This window comes from Salmo salar, chromosome ssa04 (genome assembly GCF_905237065.1).
Source record: "Salmo salar chromosome ssa04, Ssal_v3.1, whole genome shotgun sequence".
Lineage (NCBI taxonomy): Eukaryota > Metazoa > Chordata > Actinopteri > Salmoniformes > Salmonidae > Salmo > Salmo salar.
Genome location: NC_059445.1, coordinates 2,797,733 through 2,819,023, shown reverse-complemented (window position 1 = coordinate 2,819,023; position 21,291 = coordinate 2,797,733). Strand labels below are relative to the sequence as shown.

The window sequence follows — 21,291 nt, the reverse complement described above, 5'->3', positions numbered from 1 at the left end:
TGTGTGTGTGTGTATATAAGCCTGGTGTGTGTGTGTGTGTGTGTGTGTGTGTGTGTGTGTGTGTGTGTGTGTGTGTGTGTTGTATATAAGCCTGGTGTGTGTGTGTGTGTGTGTGTTGTGTATATAAGCCTGGTGTGTGTGTGTGTGTGTATATATAAGCCTGGTGTGTGTGTGTGTGTGTGTGTGTGGTTGTGTATATAAGCCTGGTGTGTGTGTGGTTGTGTGTACCCACCCTGACGCGTCCTGCTCCTGCTCAGCCTGGACCATGTTCCTGAGGCTGGCGTCGGCCAGGGCCTGGGTGAAGTGGGTGTAGGGAGCCATGAAGCAGTAGTGATAGAGGCCAGGTCTCAGGCTGGACGAGCCCAGACGGAGAGCCTTCCCCTGGGATCGACTAGGACCGCCCTGGGCCCCCTCGTACTGGGAGGCTAGGTTGGTACCAAACAACGTCTTCAATAACTGGCGGGAGAGACGACAGGGGGGATGGTCGAAATGGGGTCGAAAAACTTCCCCAGAATTCCCTGGATTTTCCAGAAACACCATTTGCAGATTCCCAGAAATGGGAAGGAATAATCAGGACATTTTGGGAATGTTAACAACATTTTCAACCCCTAGGATGACAGGATATTAAAATCACACACACACAAAGTGTCTTCAGACCTTACGTTAGTGTTTTGTATGGAACCATCGCACAGGAGTCCGATATCTCTCAGTCCCTGTCGGCAGGTACCAGTCTCACTCTGTGGTGAGTCTTAGAGACTACAGTACACTGACCTGTTGAACATACATTACACTGACCACCACACACACACACACACACACACACACACACACACACACACACACACACACACACACACACACACACACACACACCACAGTACACTGACCAGTACAGTAGTCATTACACTGACCACCACACACACACACACCGTACAGTACAGACCTGTTGAACACATTACACTGACCACCACACACACACACACCGTACAGTACAGACCTGTTGAACACATTACACTGACCACCACACACACACCGTACAGTACAGACCTGTTGAACACATTACACTGACCACCACACACACACCGTACAGTACAGACCTGTTGAACACATTACACTGACCACCACACACACACGTACAGTACAGACCTGTTGAACACAGACAGTCGCCATCAGAGGTTCTCTGGAGAAGCAGAGTTTCAGGTAGCTGAGGATCTCTTCCACACACTGATGGATCAGACAACAGTAATCAATACATCATTATACTACAACTATTAACTAATCAATACATCATTATACTACAACTACTATCTAATCAATACCTCATTATACTACAACTACCAACTAATCAATACCTCATTATACTACAACTACTATCTAATCAATACCTCATTATACTACAACTACCAACTAATCAATACCTCATTATACTACAACTACCAACTAATCAATACCTCATTATACTACAACTACTATCTAATCAATACCTCATTATACTACAACTATTAACTAATCAATACCTCATTATACTACAACTACTATCTAATCAATACCTCATTATACTACAACTACTAACTAATCAATACATCATTATACTACAACTACTATCTAATCAATACCTCATTATACTACAACTACTAACTAATCAATACATCATTATACTACAACTACTATCTAATCAATACATCATTATACTACAACTACTATCTAATCAATATATCATTATACTACAACTACAGTCTAATCAATACCTCATTATACTACAACTACTATCTAATCAATACCTCATTATACTACAACTATCAACTAATCAATACATCATTATACTACAACTACTATCTAATCAATACATCATTATACTACAACTACTATCTAATCAATACCTCATTATACTACAACTACTAACTAATCAATACCTCATTATACTACAACTACTAACTAATCAATACCTCATTATACTACAACTACTATCTAATCAATACCTCATTATACTACAACTACTAACTAATCAATACCTCATTATACTACAACTACTAACTAATCAATACCTCATTATACTACAACTACCAACTAATCAATACATCATTATACTACAACTATTAACTAATCAATACCTCATTATACTACAACTACGAACTAATCAATACATCATTATACTACAACTACTATCTAATCAATACATCATTATACTACAACTACTATCTAATCAATACATCATTATACTACAACTACTATCTAATCAATACATCATTATACTACAACTACTAACTAATCAATACCTCATTATACTACAACTACCAACTAATCAATACCTCATTATACTACAACTACTATCTAATCAATACCTCATTATACTACAACTACTATCTAATCAATACATCATTATACTACAACTACCAACTAATCAATACATCATTATACTACAACTACTAACTAATCAATACCTCATTATACTACAACTACCAACTAATCAATACATCATTATACTACAACTACTAATCTAATCAATACCTCATTATACTACAACTACTAACTAATCAATACATCATTATACTACAACTACTAACTAATCAATACCTCATTATACTACAACTACTATCTAATCAATACCTCATTATACTACAACTACTAACTAATCAATACCTCATTATACTACAACTATTGACTAATCAATACCTCATTATACTACAACTACTATCTAATCAATACCTCATTATACTACAACTACTATCTAATCAATACCTCATTATACTACAACTACCAAGTAATCAATACATCATTATACTACAACTACCAACTAATCAATACGTCATTATACTACAACTACTAACTAATCAATACCTCATTATACTACAACTACTAACTAATCAATACCTCATTATACTACAACTACCAACTAATCAATACATCATTATACTACAACTACAATCTAATCAATACCTCATTATACTACAACTACGATCTAATCAATACCTCATTATACTACAACTACTATCTAATCAATACCTCATTATACTACAACTATCAACAAATCAATACATCATTATACTACAACTACTATCTAATCAATACATCATTATACTACAACTACTATCTAATCAATACGTCATTATACTACAACTACTAACTAATCAATACCTCATTATACTACAACTACCAACTAATCAATACCTCATTATACTACAACTACCAACTAATCAATACCTCATTATACTACAACTATTAACTAATCAATACCTCATTATACTACAACTACCAAGTAATCAATACATCATTATACTACAACTACCAACTAATCAATACATCATTATACTACAACTACCAACTAATCAATACGTCATTATACTACAACTACTAACTAATCAATACCTCATTATACTACAACTACTAACTAATCAATACATCATTATACTACAACTACCAACTAATCAATACGTCATTATACTACAACTACTAACTAATCAATACCTCATTATACTACAACTACTAACTAATCAATACCTCATTGTACTACAACTACTAACTAATCAATACCTCATTGTACTACAACTACTAACTAATCAATACCTCATTGTACTACAACTACTAACTAATCAATACCTCATTGTACTACAACTACTAACTAATCAATACCTCATTGTACTACAACTACTAACTAATCAATACCTCATTATACTACAACTATGAACTAACTAGTATCTAATATATTAATTATTATATAATTAATAATAGTTATGCTTTCATACATCAGATTCTGGCATCGAAGCCCCTTTATCTACTTCCCCAGTCAGATGAACTTGTGGACACCATTTTTATGTCTCCGTGTCCAGTATGAAGGAAGTTAGATGTTGTTGTGCGAGCCAATGCTAACTAGCGCTAGCGCAATGACTGGAGGTCTACAGGTACAGTAGCAATGCTTAAATGCCAGAATCTCGCAGTATCCCCTTAAGCTTATCAATATGAAAGGTGTTTTAACACGTTTATTAACACGAATAAGAGTGTTATAACTTGTTTATGAACATGAATAAGAGTGTTCTAACACGTCTATTAAGATGAATAAGAGTGTTAACATGTTTATTAACATGAATAAGTGTTCCAACACGTTTATTAACATGAATAAGAGTGTTATAACTCGTTTATGAACATGAATAAGTGTGTTATCTCGTCTATGAACATGAATAAGAGTGTTATAACTCGTCTATGAACATGAATAAGAGTGTTATAACTCATTTATGAACATGAATAAGAGTGTTATAACACATTTCTAAAGGTGTATTATGGTCGCTCTGACCTTTCCGATGTCGTGTAGCGTGGCCATCTCTAGCAGCTGAGACAGAACGTCCAGCGCAGAACGCAGGAACCCTCCAAACTTCTCATTGGTGCTGTGGAGGTCTAACGTCACCTAGGAAACACACAACAAACATCAACAAGTACCACAACAACAAAAACATTGACAAGTACATAAGAAAACAAGTGTAGTAAGTGAACAATTGCAGTTGTAAGAAGTTTCAGAAGTCATGTCGGCCATTTTACACATCAAAACATCCAGGTTGACTATTCTGATATTTCAGTGATTCAGAAAAGATTAACTCCAAAACATTTGAATGTGGCAAAGTAGTTGATGACTAGGAGTGTGTGTGTGTGTGTGTACCTTATAGTTGGTGTGTGTAGCTTTGAGGACGTCGTACAGTTTGAGGTAGGTAGGTAGATGATAGAAGCTTCCCAGGGTTGTGGACTTGTTGACGTTAGCGGTGGACCCGGCGCTGTCCGCTGGCCTGCCTGCTCACAAAGGTCAGAAAGAAAAAGGCAATAGGTCAAAAGGTCATGAAGAGAGGGATCTTTGTAAATTGAAGCGCTGGGTATGTATCCTTCACACCATTTTGCTGTTTGAAACCTTCGTACCTTTGACTGAAATCGTTCATTAATGAAGGACTAAGAAACGGACTGAAGTTAAAAAGAATCCATTGTTTCTATGAAGTTAAAGTCAGTGTGTACATGTTTCCTACAGAGCAAAATAAGTCAGGAAGTGGACTACTGTACCAGTGTTGGTCTCGCTGCCTTTCTTAGGGCTCATGGGAGTGGTGCTTGGCTCTGCTACCTCCTTCTCCTTGCCTTTCCTTCTGATGGGGCTGAGAGAGGGAGCGTTGGCTAGGGACGGCAGGGGTGGCCTGGGGGACAGAGAGGACAACACTGAGAGAGGGAGCGTTGGCTAGGGAGGGCAGGGTGGCCTGCGGGACAGAGAGGACAACACTGAGAGAGGGAGCGGTGGCTAGGGAGGGCAGGGTGGCCTGGGGGACAGATTATCCCTTTGCATCTCTGATTTACACATTGTTTAGACACACACACCCACCTTGACGGCGGGTCCGGGCGGAGTGTCGTCCAGTACGTGGGCACAGATGTTGAGTATCTTGAGGATGTGAGAGAAGAGTTGTTCCACCAGGACCACCAGGGGGCGCTCCCCCACCGCTGCCCAGGGCTCCTCTGTCTTACTGGGGACTGGCCCTCCCTCCTCCTCCCCAGCCCAGGGACTACACATACACTTTGGAGCCGCCGCTGGAGAGAACGTTACAGCTTGGTGTCATGTTGGGAATACGACAGCTGAATGTTGTAACTGTGGTATTGTGGTATTTGATTAGGATCCCCATTATCTGTTTCTATAGCAGCAGCTTCTCTTCCTGGGGTTTATTAGGATCCCCATTATCTGTTTCTATATCAGCAGCTTCTCTTCCTGGGGTTTATTAGGATCATTATCTGTTTCTATAGCAGCAGCTTCTCTTCCTGGGGTTTATTAGGATCATTATCTGTTTCTATAGCAGCAGCTTCTCTTCCTGGGGTTTATTAGGATCATTATCTGTTTCTATAGCAGCAGCTTCTCTTCCTGGGGTTTATTAGGATCCCCATTATCTGTTTCTATAGCAGCAGCTTCTCTTCCTGGGGTTTATTAGGATCATTATCTGTTTCTATAGCAGCAGCTTCTCTTCCTGGGGTTTATTAGGATCATTATCTGTTTCTATAGCAGCAGCTTCTCTTCCTGGGGTTTATTAGGATCCCCATTATCTGTTTCTATAGCAGCAGCTTCTCTTCCTGGGGTTTATTAGGATCCATTATCTGTTTCTATAGCAGCAGCTTCTCTTCCTGGGGTTTATTAGGATCCCCATTATCTGTTTCTATAGCAGCAGCTTCTCTTCCTGGGGTTTATTAGGATCCATTATCTGTTTCTATAGCAGCAGCTTCTCTTCCTGGGGTTTATTAGGATCATTATCTGTTTCTATAGCAGCAGCTTCTCTTCCTGGGGTTTATTAGGATCATTATCTGTTTCTATAGCAGCAGCTTCTCTTCCTGGGGTTTATTAGGATCCCATTATCTGTTTCTATAGCAGCAGCTTCTCTTCCTGGGGTTTATTAGGATCCCATTATCTGTTTCTATAGCAGCAGCTTCTCTTCCTGGGGTTTATTAGGATCATTATCTGTTTCTATAGCAGCAGCTTCTCTTCCTGGGGTTTATTAGGATCATTATCTGTTTCTATAGCAGCAGCTTCTCTTCCTGGGGTTTATTAGGATCCCCATTATCTGTTTCTATAGCAGCAGCTTCTCTTCCTGGGGTTTATTAGGATCCCCATTATCTGTTTCTATAGCAGCAGCTTCTCTTCCTGGGGTTTATTAGGATCCCCATTATCTGTTTCTATAGCAGCAGCTTCTCTTCCTGGGGTTTATTAGGATCCCCATTATCTGTTTCTATAGCAGCAGCTTCTCTTCCTGGGGTTTATTAGGATCATTATCTGTTTCTATAGCAGCAGCTTCTCTTCCTGGGGTTTATTAGGATCATTATCTGTTTCTATAGCAGCAGCTTCTCTTCCTGGGGTTTATTAGGATCATTATCTGTTTCTATAGCAGCAGCTTCTCTTCCTGGGGTTTATTAGGATCCCCATTATCTGTTTCTATAGCAGCAGCTTCTCTTCCTGGGGTTTATTAGGATCATTATCTGTTTCTATAGCAGCAGCTTCTCTTCCTGGGGTTTATTAGGATCCCCATTATCTGTTTCTATAGCAGCAGCTTCTCTTCCTGGGGTTTATTAGGATCCCCATTATCTGTTTCTATAGCAGCAGCTTCTCTTCCTGGGGTTTATTAGGATCATTATCTGTTTCTATAGCAGCAGCTTCTCTTCCTGGGGTTTATTAGGATCATTATCTGTTTCTATAGCAGCAGCTTCTCTTCCTGGGGTTTATTAGGATCATTATCTGTTTCTATAGCAGCAGCTTCTCTTCCTGGGGTTTATTATGATCCCCATTATCTGTTTCTATAGCAGCAGCTTCTCTTCCTGGGGTTTATTATGATCATTATCTGTTTCTATAGCAGCAGATACTCTTCCTGAGGTTACACACAAAACATGAACCATGACATAATACAGGACATCAATAGACAAGAACAGAACTACATACATTTTAGATATACATGTTACATGGGCTACACGTACAGTCAGGTTACCAGGTTCCCGGACACCGCTGTGTTTATGTTGTAATTATGTCGTAATAACGTTGTGCTAACGTTCGACAGGTTTGTTAAGGTGTGCTTAACGTTCTGTAAAGAGCGTACCAATTGTTGTACTAAGGTTTTATAAAGGCTGCAACAACGCGGGACAGGTAAACACTATAATATCAAGCAGGTGTATGCAGGTTTATCCAGGTGTGTTAACATTCTGTAAACATTATAAAACATCAAGCAGGTGTATACAGGTTTATCCAGGTGTGTTAACATTCTGTAAACACCTTAAAACCTCTTAGGGCTAGGGGGCAGTATTTTCACGGCCGGATGAAAAACGTACCCAATTTAAACAGGTTACTACTCTGTCCCGGAAACTAGAATATGCATATTATTAGTAGATTTGGATAGAAAACACTCTGACGTTTCTAAAACTGTTTGAATGGTGTCTGTGAGTATAACAGAACTCATATGGCAGGCAAAAACCTGAGAAAAAGTCAAGCAGGAAGTGGGAAGTCTGGTGCTTGTAGTCCTTTCAAGTGATTGCTGTATACAGTGACTTAGGGTACATTTTGCACTTCCTAAAGCTTCCACTAGATGTCAGCAGTCTTTAGAACGGTGTTTGAGGATTCTACAGTGAATTTGAAGGGAATAACAGCCCAAGGAAGTAGGTGTCCCATTATAAGGCATGGGCTCAGTCACGCGCAAGGACTTGGGAGCGAGCTGAGTTCATATTCACTCCTAAAGAGAACGGATAGGTCTGGTTGGAATTTTATTCAAGGTATATGATAAAAACAACCTAAAGATTGATTCTATACATCGTTTGACATGTTTCTACAAACTGTAGTATAACTTTTTTGACTTTTCGTCTGGACTAAATAAGCACGCGCGTAGTGGATTTGGATAGTGAACCTAACGGCGAACAAAATGGATTATTTGGAAATAAATATGAACTTTATCGAACATTTATTGTGGAGCTGGGGTACCTGGGAGTGCCTTCTGATGAAGATAATCAAAGGTAAGTGAATATTTATAATGTCATTTCTTAGTTTTATTGACTCCAAGATGGTGGGTTTCTGTTTGCTTGTTGTTGGTGTCTTCTGGGCTGTACTCAGATTATTGCAAATTGTGCTTTCGCCGTGAACCTTTCTTGAAATCTGACAAAGCGATTACATTTAGGAGAAGTGTATCTATAATTCTGTGCATAACACTTCTATATTGATCAATGTTTACGATGAGAATTGACGTACTATGTGCGCTCATTGTGCTCATTCACCGAGAGGTTTGGAGGGAAAACATTTCTCAACATTACGCGCCAATGTAAAATGCTGTTTTTGGATATAAATATGAACTTGATTGAACAAAACATACATGTATTGTATAACATAATGTCCTAGGAGTGTCATCTGATGAAGATCGTCAAAGGTTAGTGCTTCATTTAGCTGTGTTTTGGGTTTTTGTGATGCATCAAGTTGCTTGGAAAATGGCTGTGTGGTGTTTCTTGTGAAGTTTATGTCCTAACATAATCTAATTTTATGCTTTCGCTGTAAAGCCTTTTTGAAATCGGACAATGTGGTTAGATTAACGAGAAGTTTATCTTTAAAATGGTGTAAAATAGTTGATTGTTTGAGAAAATGGAATTATGAGATTTTTAGCTGTTTTAAATTTGGCGCTCTGATTTTCCACTGGCTGTTGTCAAAATCAATCCCGTTAACGGGATGAGAACGGGAAGGGGTCACCAACAGGTTAATAACATCAAGCAGGTGTGTCCAGGTGTATACAGGTGTGTTAACATTCTGTAAACATTCTAATAACATCAAGCAGGTGTATCCAGGTGTATCCAGGTGTGTTAACATTCTGTAAACATTCTAATAACATCAAGCAGGTGTATCCAGGTGTATCCAGGTGTGTTAACATTCTGTAAACATTCTAATAACATCAAGCAGGTGTATCCAGGTGTATACAGGTGTTGTGTCCAGGTGTGTTGTGTCCAGGTACGTACCAGCGAGCAGGTTCCCGGCCAGCAGCAGAGCATCTTGGTGAGCAGAGAGGTCCAGAGGGAACCAGGCAGAGGACAGTAGAGATAACACCATGTTAGCCATCCCTACTGTTAGAGTCCTTTTCCCTTCCTCCAATGGGCCTGAGCCGGGCTGGGAGAGGCTGGGAGAGAGAGAGAAATATTAAATACAAACTCCAAACTGAGGGGTGAGTGCGTGTGTGTACCTGTGTGAGCGTGTGCGTGTGTGTGTGTACCTGTGTGAGCGTGTGTGTGTGTACCTGTGTGAGCGTGTGTGTGTGTACCTGTGTGAGCGTGTGTGTGTACCTGTGTGAGCGTGTGTGTACGTGTGTGAGCGTGTGTGTACCTGTGTGTGTGTGTACCTGTGTGTGTGTGTACCTGTGTGTGTGTGTGTGTGTGTGTACCTGTGTGAGCGTGCCCGGGAGCGGTTGAGGTTGGATCGGTTGGGGTGTGTGACGGTGGAGCTGACGTAACCACAGTGCCAGCCCGTACTCCAGGTGCATGCTGGGAAGGTGGTGGTCAGAAGATGCAGCGCCTCACAGCAGCCAAACTACACAGGAAGGAAAAAAAGACAGATTGATAATTCCATGAATGACCTGCAGAGAAGGAGACGTTTCCTAAATGAGACAATGAGGTATGTTGGGCTGGAGGGATGGACGTCTGGCCTGCGGAGGAGGAGGACACCAAGGACACTCACAGTGAGGGCCCTAGACATGGAGGTGTGTGTGTGTGTGTGTGTGTGTGTGTGTGTGTGTGTGTGTGTTACTCACAGTGAGGGCCCTTGACGTAGAGGAGGTGAGAGCGTGGGACACAGCAGAGACGACTCTTGACAAGTTATTCTCCACAGTGACGTCTGACACTCCCTGAGACAGGTTATAACCACGATACGTCCTGACATAGAGAGAAAGAGAGATGCAGGATGGATTGGAAAGGTCCCGCTGGCCATCTCCTCTGATGTCAGAGTCTGCTTTGAGAGAGCCAGAGCTCAGAATAAGGGAATGAATTTGTGAACGCTCTGATCTCTGTTGCTATACCAGGAGTCAGTCAAAAGACTGAACTAAAGTGTTGCTGATGACACAAAGTCATTAACCCTGGAGATGAACACCCTCTACCAGCTCTACCAGGACCTGGAGATGAGGTCTGTTAGGACCAGTCTAATGTTCTGGAGATGAACACCCTCTACCAGCTCTACCAGGACCTGGAGATGAGGTCTGTTAGGACCAGTCTAATGTTCTGGAGATGAACACCCTCTACCAGCTCTACCAGGACCTGGAGATGAGGTCTGTTAGGACCAGTCTAATGTTCAGGAGATGAACACCCTCTACCAGCTCTACCAGGACCTGGAGATGAGGTCTGTTAGGACCAGTCTAATGTTCAGGAGATGAACACCCTCTACCAGCTCTACCAGGACCTGGAGATGAGGTCTGTTAGGACCAGTCTAATGTTCTGGAGATGAACACCCTCTACCAGCTCTACCAGGACCTGGAGATGAGGTCTGTTAGGACCAGTCTAATGTTCTGGAGATGAACACCCTCTACCAGCTCTACCAGGACCTGGAGATGAGGTCTGTTAGGACCAGTCTAATGTTCTGGAGATGAACACCCTCTACCAGCTCTACCAGGACCTGGAGATGAGGTCTGTTAGGACCAGTCTAATGTTCTGGAGATGAACACCCTCTACCAGCTCTACCAGGACCTGGAGATGAGGTCTGTTAGGACCAGTCTAATGTTCAGGAGATGAACACCCTCTACCAGCTCTACCAGGACCTGGAGATGAGGTCTGTTAGGACCAGTCTAATGTTCTGGAGATGAACACCCTCTACCAGCTCTACCAGGACCTGGAGATGAGGTCTGTTAGGACCAGTCTAATGTTCTGGAGATGAACACCCTCTACCAGCTCTACCAGGACCTGGAGATGAGGTCTGTTAGGACCAGTCTAATGTTCTGGAGATGAACACCCTCTACCAGCTCTACCAGGACCTGGAGATGAGGTCTGTTAGGACCAGTCTAATGTTCTGGAGATGAACACCCTCTACCAGCTCTACCAGGACCTGGAGATGAGGTCTGTTAGGACCAGTCTAATGTTCTGGAGATGAACACCCTCTACCAGCTCTACCAGGACCTGGAGATGAGGTCTGTTAGGACCAGTCTAATGTTCTGGAGATGAACACCCTCTACCAGCTCTACCAGGACCTGGAGATGAGGTCTGTTAGGACCAGTCTAATGTTCTGGAGATGAACACCCTCTACCAGCTCTACCAGGACCTGGAGATGAGGTCTGTTAGGACCAGTCTAATGTTCAGGAGATGAACACCCTCTACCAGCTCTACCAGGACCTGGAGATGAGGTCTGTTAGGACCAGTCTAATGTTCAGGAGATGAACACCCTCTACCAGCTCTACCAGGACCTGGAGATGAGGTCTGTTAGGACCAGTCTAATGTTCTGGAGATGAACACCCTCTACCAGCTCTACCAGGACCTGGAGATGAGGTCTGTTAGGACCAGTCTAATGTTCAGGAGATGAACACCCTCTACCAGCTCTACCAGGACCTGGAGATGAGGTCTGTTAGGACCAGTCTAATGTTCTGGAGATGAACACCCTCTACCAGCTCTACCAGGACCTGGAGATGAGGTCTGTTAGGACCAGTCTAATGTTCAGGAGATGAACACCCTCTACCAGCTCTACCAGGACCTGGAGATGAGGTCTGTTAGGACCAGTCTAATGTTCTGGAGATGAACACCCTCTACCAGCTCTACCAGGACCTGGAGATGAGGTCTGTTAGGACCAGTCTAATGTTCTGGAGATGAACACCCTCTACCAGCTCTACCAGGACCTGGAGATGAGGTCTGTTAGGACCAGTCTAATGTTCAGGAGATGAACACCCTCTACCAGCTCTACCAGGACCTGGAGATGAGGTCTGTTAGGACCAGTCTAATGTTCAGGAGATGAACACCCTCTACCAGCTCTACCAGGACCTGGAGATGAGGTCTGTTAGGACCAGTCTAATGTTCTGGAGATGAACACCCTCTACCAGCTCTACCAGGACCTGGAGATGAGGTCTGTTAGGACCAGTCTAATGTTCTGGAGATGAACACCCTCTACCAGCTCTACCAGGACCTGGAGATGAGGTCTGTTAGGACCAGTCTAATGTTCTGGAGATGAACACCCTCTACCAGCTCTACCAGGACCTGGAGATGAGGTCTGTTAGGACCAGTCTAATGTTCTGGAGATGAACACCCTCTACCAGCTCTACCAGGACCTGGAGATGAGGTCTGTTAGGACCAGTCTAATGTTCAGGAGATGAACACCCTCTACCAGCTCTACCAGGACCTGGAGATGAGGTCTGTTAGGACCAGTCTAATGTTCAGGAGATGAACACCCTCTACCAGCTCTACCAGGACCTGGAGATGAGGTCTGTTAGGACCAGTCTAATGTTCTGGAGATGAACACCCTCTACCAGCTCTACCAGGACCTGGAGATGAGGTCTGTTAGGACCAGTCTAATGTTCTGGAGATGAACACCCTCTACCAGCTCTACCAGGACCTGGAGATGAGGTCTGTTAGGACCAGTCTAATGTTCTGGAGATGAACACCCTCTACCAGCTCTACCAGGACCTGGAGATGAGGTCTGTTAGGACCAGTCTAATGTTCTGGAGATGAACACCCTCTACCAGCTCTACCAGGACCTGGAGATGAGGTCTGTTAGGACCAGTCTAATGTTCAGGAGATGAACACCCTCTACCAGCTCTACCAGGACCTGGAGATGAGGTCTGTTAGGACCAGTCTAATGTTCTGGAGATGAACACCCTCTACCAGCTCTACCAGGACCTGGAGATGAGGTCTGTTAGGACCAGTCTAATGTTCAGGAGATGAACACCCTCTACCAGCTCTACCAGGACCTGGAGATGAGGTCTGTTAGGACCAGTCTAATGTTCTGGAGATGAACACCCTCTACCAGCTCTACCAGGACCTGGAGATGAGGTCTGTTAGGACCAGTCTAATGTTCTGGAGATGAACACCCTCTACCAGCTCTACCAGGACCTGGAGATGAGGTCTGTTAGGACCAGTCTAATGTTCAGGAGATGAACACCCTCTACCAGCTCTACCAGGACCTGGAGATGAGGTCTGTTAGGACCAGTCTAATGTTCTGGAGATGAACACCCTCTACCAGCTCTACCAGGACCTGGAGATGAGGTCTGTTAGGACCAGTCTAATGTTCTGGAGATGAACACCCCTCTACCAGCTCTACCAGGACCTGGAGATGAGGTCTGTTAGGACCAGTCTAATGTTCAGGAGATGAACACCCTCTACCAGCTCTACCAGGACCTGGAGATGAGGTCTGTTAGGACCAGTCTAATGTTCAGGAGATGAACACCCTCTACCAGCTCTACCAGGACCTGGAGATGAGGTCTGTTAGGACCAGTCTAATGTTCAGGAGATGAACACCCTCTACCAGCTCTACCAGGACCTGGAGATGAGGTCTGTTAGGACCAGTCTAATGTTCTGGAGATGAACACCCTCTACCAGCTCTACCAGGACCTGGAGATGAGGTCTGTTAGGACCAGTCTAATGTTCTGGAGATGAACACCCTCTACCAGCTCTACCAGGACCTGGAGATGAGGTCTGTTAGGACCAGTCTAATGTTCTGGAGATGAACACCCTCTACCAGCTCTACCAGGACCTGGAGATGAGGTCTGTTAGGACCAGTCTAATGTTCTGGAGATGAACACCCTCTACCAGCTCTACCAGGACCTGGAGATGAGGTCTGTTAGGACCAGTCTAATGTTCAGGAGATGAACACCCTCTACCAGCTCTACCAGGACCTGGAGATGAGGTCTGTTAGGACCAGTCTAATGTTCTGGAGATGAACACCCTCTACCAGCTCTACCAGGACCTGGAGATGAGGTCTGTTAGGACCAGTCTAATGTTCTGGAGATGAACACCCTCTACCAGCTCTACCAGGACCTGGAGATGAGGTCTGTTAGGACCAGTCTAATGTTCTGGAGATGAACACCCTCTACCAGCTCTACCAGGACCTGGAGATGAGGTCTGTTAGGACCAGTCTAATGTTCTGGAGATGAACACCCTCTACCAGCTCTACCAGGACCTGGAGATGAGGTCTGTTAGGACCAGTCTAATGTTCAGGAGATGAACACCCTCTACCAGCTCTACCAGGACCTGGAGATGAGGTCTGTTAGGACCAGTCTAATGTTCTGGAGATGAACACCCTCTACCAGCTCTACCAGGACCTGGAGATGAGGTCTGTTAGGACCAGTCTAATGTTCAGGAGTGAGATGTTCTCTCATCTGTGTCTGGAACCAGCCAGTTAGCATGACGCTCAGATCAACCCTACTCCTCAGACAGAGACCAGACAGAACTCTCTGAATTTACAGACAGCCCAGAGTGTTCTCTTGACACTGATGGTAGAAACAGTAAAGTGTATATATACCTGGTGATGGTAGAGACAGTAAAGTGTATATATATTACCTGGTGATGTAGAGACAGTAAAGTGTATATATACCTGGTGATGGTAGAGACAGTAAAGTGTATATATATCCTGGTGATGGTAGAGACAGTAAAGTGTATATATATCCTGGTGATGGTAGAGACAGTAAAGTGTATATATACCTGGTGATGGTAGAGACAGTAAAGTGTATATATACCTGGTGATGGTAGAGACAGTAAAGTGTATATATACCTGGTGATGGTAGAGACAGTAAAGTGTATATATACCTGGTGATGGTAGAGACAGTAAAGTGTATATATACATCCTGGTGATGGTAGAGACAGTAAAGTGTATATATAACCTGGTGATGGTAGAGACAGTAAAGTGTATATATACCTGGTGATGGTAGAGACAGTAAAGTGTATATATACCTGGTGATGGTAGAGACAGTAAAGTGTATATATACCTGGTGATGGTAGAGACAGTAAAGTGTATATATACCTGGTGATGGTAGAGACAGTAAAGTGTATATATACCTGGTGATGGTAGAGACAGTAAAGTGTATATATACCTGGTGATGGTAGAGACAGTAAAGTGTATATATACCTGGTGATGGTAGAGACAGTAAAGTGTATATATACCTGGTGATGGTAGAGACAGTAAAGTGTATATATACCTGGTGATGGTAGAGACAGTAAAGTGTATATATACCTGGTGATGGTAGAGACAGTAAAGTGTATATATACCTGGTGATGGTAGAGACAGTAAAGTGTATATATACCTGGTGATGGTAGAGACAGTAAAGTGTATATATACCTGGTGATGGTAGAGACAGTAAAGTGTATATATAACCTGGTGATGGTAGAGACAGTAAAGTGTATATATAACCTGGTGATGGTAGAGACAGTAAAGTGTATATATACCTGGTGATGGTAGAGACAGTAAAGTGTATATACATACCTGGTGATGGTAGAGACAGTAAAGTGTATATATACCTGGTGATGGTAGAGACAGTAAAGTGTATATATACCCTGGTGATGGTAGAGACAGTAAAGTGTATATATACCTGGTGATGGTAGAGACAGTAAAGTGTATATATACCTGGTGATGGTAGAGACAGTAAAGTGTATATATACCTGGTGATGGTAGAGACAGTAAAGTGTATATATACCTGGTGATGGTAGAGACAGTAAAGTGTATATATATACACCTGGTGATGGTAGAGACAGTAAAGTGTATATATACCTGGTGATGGTAGAGACAGTAAAGTGTATATATAACCTGGTGATGGTAGAGACAGTAAAGTGTATATATAATACCTGGTGATGGTAGAGACAGTAAAGTGTATATATACCTGGTGATGGTAGAGACAGTAAAGTGTATATATACCTGGTGATGGTAGAGACAGTAAAGTGTATATATACCTGGTGATGGTAGAGACAGTAAAGTGTATATATAACCTGGTGATGGTAGAGACAGTAAAGTGTATATATACCTGGTGATGGTAGAGACAGTAAAGTGTATATATATACCTGGTGATGGTAGAGACAGTAAAGTGTATATATAACCTGGTGATGGTAGAGACAGTAAAGTGTATATATACCTGGTGATGGTAGAGACAGTAAAGTGTATATATAACCTGGTGATGGTAGAGACAGTAAAGTGTATATATAACCTGGTGATGGTAGAGACAGTAAAGTGTATATATATACACCTGGTGATGGTAGAGACAGTAAAGTGTATATATACCTGGTGATGGTAGAGACAGTAAAGTGTATATATAAACAACCTGGTGATGGTAGAGACAGTAAAGTGTATATATACCTGGTGATGGTAGAGACAGTAAAGTGTATATATACCTGGTGATGGTAGAGACAGTAAAGTGTATATATACCTGGTGATGGTAGAGACAGTAAAGTGTATATATACCTGGTGATGGTAGAGACAGTAAAGTGTATATATATACATACCTGGTGATGGTAGAGACAGTAAAGTGTATATATATATACATACCTGGTGATGGTAGAGACAGTAAAGTGTATATATACCTGGTGATGGTAGAGACAGTAAAGTGTATATATACCTGGTGATGGTAGAGACAGTAAAGTGTATATATACCTGGTGATGGTAGAGACAGTAAAGTGTATACATACCTGGTGATGGTAGAGACAGTAAAGTGTATATATACCTGGTGATGGTAGAGACAGTAAAGTGTATATATATATACATACCTGGTGATGGTAGAGACAGTAAAGTGTATACATACCTGGTGATGGTAGAGACAGTAAAGTGTATATATACCTGGTGATGGTAGAGACAGTAAAGTGTATACATACCTGGTGATGGTAGAGACAGTAAAGTGTATATATATATACCTGGTGATGGTAGAGACAGTAAAGTGTATATATATCACCTGGTGATGGTAGAGACAGTAAAGTGTATATATAACCTGGTGATGGTAGAGACAGTAAAGTGTATATATATAACATCCTGGTGATGGTAGAGACAGTAAAAAGTGTATATATACCTGGTGATGGTAGAGACAGTAAAGTGTATACATACCTGGTGATGGTAGAGACAGTAAAGTGTATATATCACCTGGTGATGGTAGAGACAGTAAAGTGTATATATACCTGGTGATGGTAGAGACAGTAAAGTGTATATATACCTGGTGATGGTAGAGACAGTAAAGTGTATATCATACCTGGTGATGGTAGAGACAGTAAAGTGTATACATACCTGGTGATGGTAGAGACAGTAAAGTGTATATATACCTGGTGATGGTAGAGACAGTAAAGTGTATATATACATACCTGGTGATGGTAGAGACAGTAAAGTGTATATATACCTGGTGATGGTAGAGACAGTAAAGTGTATATATACCTGGTGATGGTAGAGACAGTAAAGTGTATATATACCTGGTGATGGTAGAGACAGTAAAGTGTATATATACCTGGTGATGGTAGAGACAGTAAAGTGTATATATACCTGGTGATGGTAGAGACAGTAAAGTGTATATATATATACCTGGTGATGGTAGAGACAGTAAAGTGTATATATACCTGGTGATGGTAGAGACAGTAAAGTGTATATATACCTGGTGATGGTAGAGACAGTAAAGTGTATATATACCTGGTGATGGTAGAGACAGTAAAGTGTATATATACCTGGTGATGGTAGAGACAGTAAAGTGTATATATACCTGGTGATGGTAGAGACAGTAAAGTGTATATATACCTGGTGATGGTAGAGACAGTAAAGTGTATATATACCTGGTGATGGTAGAGACAGTAAAGTGTATATATACCTGGTGATGGTAGAGACAGTAAAGTGTATATATACCTGGTGATGGTAGAGACAGTAAAGTGTATACATACCTGGTGATGGTAGAGACAGTAAAGTGTATATATACCTGGTGATGGTAGAGACAGTAAAGTGTATATATACCTGGTGATGGTAGAGACAGTAAAGTGTATATATACCTGGTGATGGTAGAGACAGTAAAGTGTATATATACCTGGTGATGGTAGAGACAGTAAAGTGTATATATACCTGGTGATGGTAGAGACAGTAAAGTGTATATATACCTGGTGATGGTAGAGACAGTAAAGTGTATATATACCTGGTGATGGTAGAGACAGTAAAGTGTATATATACCTGGTGATGGTAGAGACAGTAAAGTGTATATATACCTGGTGATGGTAGAGACAGTAAAGTGTATACATACCTGGTGATGGTAGAGACAGTAAAGTGTATATATACCTGGTGATGGTAGAGACAGTAAAGTGTATATATACCTGGTGATGGTAGAGACAGTAAAGTGTATATATACCTGGTGATGGTAGAGACAGTAAAGTGTATATATACCTGGTGATGGTAGAGACAGTAAAGTGTATATATACCTGGTGATGGTAGAGACAGTAAAGTGTATACATACCTGGTGATGGTAGAGACAGTAAAGTGTATACATACCTGGTGATGGTAGAGACAGTAAAGTGTATATATACCTGGTGATGGTAGAGACAGTAAAGTGTATATATACCTGGTGATGGTAGAGACAGTAAAGTGTATATATACCTGGTGATGGTAGAGACAGTAAAGTGTATATATACCTGGTGATGGTAGAGACAGTAAAGTGTATATATACCTGGTGATGGTAGAGACAGTAAAGTGTATATATACCTGGTGATGGTAGAGACAGTAAAGTGTATATATACCTGGTGATGGTAGAGACAGTAAAGTGTATATATACCTGGTGATGGTAGAGACAGTAAAGTGTATATATACCTGGTGATGGTAGAGACAGTAAAGTGTATATATACCTGGTGATGGTAGAGACAGTAAAGTGTATACATACCTGGTGATGGTAGAGACAGTAAAGTGTATATATACCTGGTGATGGTAGAGACAGTAAAGTGTATATATACCTGGTGATGGTAGAGACAGTAAAGTGTATATATACCTGGTGATGGTAGAGACAGTAAAGTGTATATATACCTGGTGATGGTAGAGACAGTAAAGTGTATATATACCTGGTGATGGTAGAGACAGTAAAGTGTATACATACCTGGTGATGGTAGAGACAGTAAAGTGTATATATACCTGGTGATGGTAGAGACAGTAAAGTGTATATATACCTGGTGATGGTAGAGACAGTAAAGTGTATACATACCTGGTGATGGTAGAGACAGTAAAGTGGGAAGGCGGTAGCGTCTCATGCATCAGTAACTGTAGATAGACAGAGCTCTGGTCCCTGGCTATAGCCACCACTGGATCAGCCTGACCCTGGTCACACTCATAGAACAACATGCTGACCAGCCTGGAGGACAGAACACAACACACAACACAGGACACAGGACACAGGACACAGGACACAGGACACAGGACACAGGACACAGAACACAGAACACAGGACAGTTGGGTTGAAGGAGAGAGGATGGAAAGAACGAGATTTGCTTTCAATCACACTGTCACACACACTCTGACACACACACAACACACACACTCTGACACACACACACTCTGACACACACACACACACACTCTGACACACACACACTCTGACACACACACTCTGACACACACACTCTGACACACACACACACACTCTGACACACACACACTCTGACACACAGAAAGTCCTACCCGTACCTGCTGACAGTGGCAGCGGCTATGTGTCGTACTCGAGGGTCTTCGTCTCCCAACAACTGAATCACAACCCCATTCAACACTCTCTCCTGTAACCTTAGCAACTAGACAGAGAGAGAGAGAGAGAGAGAGAGAGGGAGCATGGAGGATGTCAAGTGAATAGAGAGCTGGATGGACAGAGACCGAGAGAGAGAGAGAGAGAGAGACAGAGAAAGACACAGAGAGAGACACAGAGAGAGACACAGAGAGAGAGAGACACAGAGAGAGAGAGACACAGAGAGAGAGAGACACAGAGAGAGACAGAGAGAGAGAGAGAGAGAGAAGAGAGAGACAGAGAGAGAGAGAGAGAGAGAGAGAGAGAGAGAGAGAGAGAGAGAGAGACACAGAGAGAGAGAGAGAGAGAGAGAGAGAGAGAGAGAGAGAGACACAGAGAGAGACAGAGAGATATTGGAAGGTCTTACCCCAGTGTAGTGATGCTCTCCTTTGTGTAAACTCTCTGTTCTCTTCTCCAGGAAATTCACCAACCTGGAAACACCAAGACAACAATCTAATGATCCACACAGTCAACCATCCAGTCACTCTACAAATTAACTCCAGAAAGATGATCAGAGTAGGAGTTCTGATCCAGGATCAGGTCCAGTATTCATAAAGATGATCAGAGTAGGAGTTCTGATCCAGGATCAGGTCCAGTATTCATAAAGATTATCAGAGTAGGAGTTCTGATCCAGGATCAGGTCCAGTATTCATAAAGATTATCAGAGTGGGAGTTCTGATCCAGGATCAGGTCCAGTATTCATAAAGATTATCAGAGTAGGAGTTCTGATCCAGGATCAGGTCCAGTATTCATAAAGATGATCAGAGTGGGAGTTCTGACCCAGGATCAGGTCCAGTATTCATAAAGATGATCAGAGTAGGAGTTCTGATCCAGGATCAGGTCCAGTATTCATAAAGATGATCAGAGTAGGAGTTCTGACCCAGGATCAGGTCCAGTATTCATAAAGATGATCAGAGTGGGAGTTCTGACCCAGGATCAGGTCCAGTATTCATAAAGATGATCAGAGTGGGAGTTCTGATCCAGGATCAGGTCCAGTATTCATAAAGATTATCAGAGTGGGAGTTCTGATCCAGGATCAGGTCCCCCTACTTATTCATTATGATTTGGCCAAACTGGATCCTAAAAGCCATTCTGGAACGTTTGGAGGCAGATT

At 42.2% G+C, this 21,291-nt stretch overlaps 1 protein-coding gene and 1 non-coding gene across 2 annotated transcripts in view; both read right to left on the bottom strand.

Annotated features, from left to right (window-relative positions):
* Positions 1-21,291, bottom strand: part of LOC106596941 (huntingtin) — a 117,463-nt gene that overhangs the window by 37,856 nt on the left and 58,316 nt on the right. Inside the window, 12 exon segments of the mRNA XM_045716301.1 lie at positions 233-456; positions 1,147-1,224; positions 4,289-4,399; positions 4,649-4,776; positions 5,038-5,165; positions 5,340-5,550; positions 9,478-9,635; positions 9,897-10,042; positions 10,263-10,383; positions 19,608-19,754; positions 20,087-20,187; positions 20,545-20,608. Coding sequence (XP_045572257.1) covers positions 233-456; positions 1,147-1,224; positions 4,289-4,399; positions 4,649-4,776; positions 5,038-5,165; positions 5,340-5,550; positions 9,478-9,635; positions 9,897-10,042; positions 10,263-10,383; positions 19,608-19,754; positions 20,087-20,187; positions 20,545-20,608 — 1,617 coding nt within the window.
* On the bottom strand, positions 671-799 carry LOC123742603 (small Cajal body-specific RNA 14). The gene has a single exon (XR_006769756.1).